This window comes from Toxorhynchites rutilus, chromosome 1 (assembly GCF_029784135.1).
Source record: "Toxorhynchites rutilus septentrionalis strain SRP chromosome 1, ASM2978413v1, whole genome shotgun sequence".
Taxonomy (NCBI): Eukaryota; Metazoa; Arthropoda; class Insecta; order Diptera; family Culicidae; genus Toxorhynchites; species Toxorhynchites rutilus.
The window spans coordinates 200,658,636-200,662,338 of record NC_073744.1 but is presented as its reverse complement, the minus strand read 5'-3'; the positions used below and the strand labels follow the sequence as shown (position 1 = coordinate 200,662,338).

General features: G+C 48.7%; 1 protein-coding gene across 2 annotated transcripts; it reads left to right on the top strand.

Annotated features, from left to right (window-relative positions):
- Positions 1-226: 226 nt before the first annotated feature.
- LOC129762946 (protein sel-1 homolog 1) lies at positions 227-3,442 on the top strand. 2 transcript variants are annotated; one of them, XR_008740760.1, is made up of 4 exons: positions 228-2,450; positions 2,525-2,729; positions 2,801-3,174; positions 3,240-3,442. XR_008740760.1 is itself a non-coding variant. In XM_055761579.1 (3 exons), the coding sequence occupies exons 1-3, from the start codon at positions 598-600 to the stop codon at positions 3,080-3,082; spliced, it is 2,340 nt and encodes a 779-aa protein (XP_055617554.1). In that variant the 5' UTR covers positions 227-597; the 3' UTR covers positions 3,083-3,175. The 2 variants fall into 2 exon arrangements, 1 of the variants encoding a protein (XP_055617554.1); XM_055761579.1 differs by lacking the exon at positions 3,240-3,442 and having other exon boundaries at positions 227-2,450; positions 2,801-3,175.
- Positions 3,443-3,703: the final 261 nt, after the last annotated feature.

Sequence of the window (3,703 nt, the reverse complement as noted above, 5' to 3'; positions counted from 1 at the left end):
GTAACTAAATAAAAAACTGATGAAGAGAAAACGATCAAGTCACTTGCACCCCTTGCATTCTGAGCCCCTCTATTATTTTCTCTAATGTAATAAATTGTTATAGAGTGCCCAAATCAATTGACGCTAAATTGTCATCAATCCATCATTTCGTTTTTCAATATGTTCCCGAAGGACATAATCCCACGTAAAAAATCCCGGATTCGAATTGGGTGACCCCTTGATTGCATTGATTGTCAACCATCGCCGCCCTAATCACACGTCACTTTTTTATTATTTTCCACCTCAGTGCAAAATAAAAACATCTTATCGCGTAGAAAGTCAGTGGGGAAAAAGCAAGTGAAAATTGCAAGTTATTGCAAAAAAAAAATAGTAAGGAGAGAAGGTTCTCGGGGGGTTAGATTTTTTGTTTGGAGAAAGAAAAAAACTCATTTGAAATAAGGTTCAAAAAATCATCGCCATCGGAACGGAATTGGTTCGGATGTTGGAAATACAATAAACCCTCAGAGTGACGACGGCGAAGAATCCGATGGACGGAAGGACACGTAGCTTCTAGGAAGACAGACAGACAGAGCGAGAGAGATAAAGAGAATTGTAACAATGAGATCGTTTTTTCTGCTTGTCGGTGTGATTTTGGCTCTGCTTGGGGGAGCTTGGTGCGAGCCGGAGCTGAAGGGACCGGAAAGTGGCACCACGAAGAAAAAGGCGGCGGCGGCGAGCGACGACGTGACGAAGGATGATCAGGCTTCGGTTGGGCGCGGGAATGAGGACGGAGAGAGCTTTATGTCGCAGTCGGAAATGATGCATATGTTGGAACGGACTCCGGCTATCCGAGAGGTTGGCATCAAGGAGGTGATCAAGGTTGTGGTGGCGAATTCCATTCGGGACGAAGAGAATCGGAAGGCGCTGAACGAGATGTTCGAGAGCCAGGAGAGAATGATTCAGAAGATTGAGAACGAGATCAAAGAGATGGACCGGATCAGTTCGGAGGAAGAGGAACAGGAACAGGTCAAGCCGCTGAGCGAGGAACAGCTGCAAGCTGAAGCGGCGTTCGATCGGGCGATGGTTGTTCTGAACAAGACAAAAGTGGATAAATTACAAGGACACAAGCTGATGGTGGAGGCGGCGGAGAAAGGACACCCGCTCGCGAAGAGTCATGTTGCCTGGGCCCAGCTGTTGGGTCATCCCGTCCATATGAATGTGGAAGCAGCGAAGAAGACTTTTCTGGAGTTGGCTGACGAGGGTTTGCCGGAGGCACAGATGGGACTCGGGTTTATGTACGCTACCGGCATTGGGTTCAACGTGAGTCAGGCCAAAGCGCTGGTTTATTACACGATGGCTGCCCTTGGGGACAATTCTTGGGCTCAGATGGCGCTTGGCTTTCGGTACTGGGCTGGTGTTGGAGTTCCAAACAGTTGTGAAACAGCGCTTGATTTCTACCGGAAAGTGGCCACGAAGGTGGCCAATCAGGTTACCTTTTCAGGGGGAGCTGCTGTGCACCGGATAAGACTGCTGGATGAGGTGGAAAATTCGGGTCCCAGTTCGGGAATACTGGACAATGATCTGATCGATTATTACCAGCTGTTGGCCGATAAGGGCGATGTTCAGGCGCAGGTTGGCTTGGGACAGTTGCACTATCAGGGCGGTCGTGGAATCCCGCTGGATCATCAGAAAGCGCTGCAGTACTTTAGCCAGGCGGCAAACGCTGGCAATGCCGTTGCAATGGCCTTTCTGGGGAAGATTTTCCTGGAGGGAAGCGATAACATAAAGGCGGATAATGATACCGCGTTCAAGTATTTCAAGAAGGCGGCTGATTTGGGAAATCCCGTCGGTCAGAGCGGACTGGGGATAATGTATCTGCACGGCAAGGGAGTCTCCAAGGACACTGTGAAGGCATTGAAGTATTTCACCCAGGCAGCTGACCAAGGATGGGTCGATGGTCAGCTGCAGCTGGGAAATATGTATTTCAGCGGTATCGGTGTGAAACGGGACTTCAAACTGGCCAACAAGTATTTCAATTTGGCATCGCAATCGGGTCACGTGTTGGCCTTCTACAATCTTGGTCAAATGCACGCTGTTGGGTTGGGAATGATGCGCGCCTGCCCGACGGCTGTGGAACTGTTCAAGAATGTGGCCGAGCGAGGAAAGTGGTCCGAGCAGTTGATGGCTGCCCATCAGGATTACCGATCGTACCGATTTGAGGAGGCTTTCATGCAATACGCGCTCATGTCGGAACTTGGCTATGAAGTGGCCCAAAGCAACGCAGCCTTCCTGCTTGACCGTGGCGAGGTTAATCTGTTTATGAATCGAGACGAGGAACTTATCAGGGCGTTACAATTTTGGGGACGAGCAGCCGCCCAAGGATATTCCGCAGCGCAGGTGAAACTTGGAGACTATCACTACTACGGGTTGGGGACGCTCGTGGACTTCGAAATGGCTGCTTCTCATTACCGGTAAGATACACCTTTAACTGTCATGATTAGGTTTAAGTTAAACCGTTGAACAATTCCTCCACAATTTTCACCAGGATGGCATCGGAGCAGCAGCACAACGCGCAAGCCATGTTCAACCTGGGTTACATGCACGAGCAAGGTCTCGGCATGAAGAAGGACATCCATCTGGCCAAACGCTGTTATGACCTGGCGGCGGAAACAAGCGTCGACGCAAAGGTTCCCGTTTCTCTTGCCCTGTTGAAGCTGCAGCTGCTTTTCAAGCTGGAATCACTGCGAGAAGTAAGATTGCCTCGGGGGAAAAAAAACAGCCCATTTCACCCACACACATTTTTTTTTTTCTCAACCCATAGTCCCCCTTCAGCGTTCTGCTGGATCTGGACGAGAACATCGCCTCCAACTGGGATCTGTATCTGATTACGATCCTAACCGTGCTGCTGGGTGCGGCCCTGTACTTTCGGAGACCACCGGGCCCTGGTGCCGTCAATCAGCCTAACCAGCGACCGCAGCAGCAGCAGCAGCAGCAGCAGCAGCGACCAGAGGATCAGGTTCCACTGCTGGATTTGCCTCCCCCCGCAGCGAACCCCGCCGGCAACCGGCAACCGGCTCAACAGCGCGAGGATGCCCCCCAATGATGAGAGCACAATATATATGAGTTAGAGAGTCGAAAGAGAATTGTATCCGAGAATTATGTATTATTTTGTTTTTGTTTCTGTGAATGCGTGGGGTGAGTACCTAATGATGCCGGATTTTTTCCTTGCTCAATAGGGTTCAAGTATCTCATTTTTATAGGAATCAAAAAAGAAGGAAAACTCACGGCTGCAAAGGGGCGATTGAGGCAGCAACGAGAGCAAGGATGAATGGCTGTCCAACACTAGTAATATTCTGTGATGCGGACGGACGAATGCTGCATTGAATGGCCGGGTGAAATATTAATCAACTTATTGGTATGATTGAGTCAAAGTGCATATAAATGTGAATTAAACATAGGAAAAATGTGTATGTTTATCTGATCATACCTTGATCCGAAACTCTTCTTCTTCTTTCTTTGTTTTTAAGAGGCTTTAAACTTTGCAGTTCATTCGCCTCTATTGGTCCGAAACTCTTCTCAAATGCTTGACACGATATCCTCCGTAAAGGGACAAATGTATCAGTCAAGCTAACAAACGTAACGTGATGACTATTTTCTAGAATACTCCGATAGATACAACTGTGATTAAACTACGAGGGTCTGCGTGGCCAAATTGGTTGTGTGA

Coding starts and splice junctions, on each gene's coding strand:
- LOC129762946 (XM_055761579.1), top strand. CDS start 598: ATGAGATCGTTTTTTCTGCTTGTCGGTGTGATTTTGGCTCTGCTTGGG. Junction 2,451..2,524: donor ATGGCTGCTTCTCATTACCG/GTAAGATACACC, acceptor AATTTTCACCAG/GATGGCATCGGAGCAGCAGC. Junction 2,730..2,800: donor AGCTGGAATCACTGCGAGAA/GTAAGATTGCCT, acceptor CTCAACCCATAG/TCCCCCTTCAGCGTTCTGCT.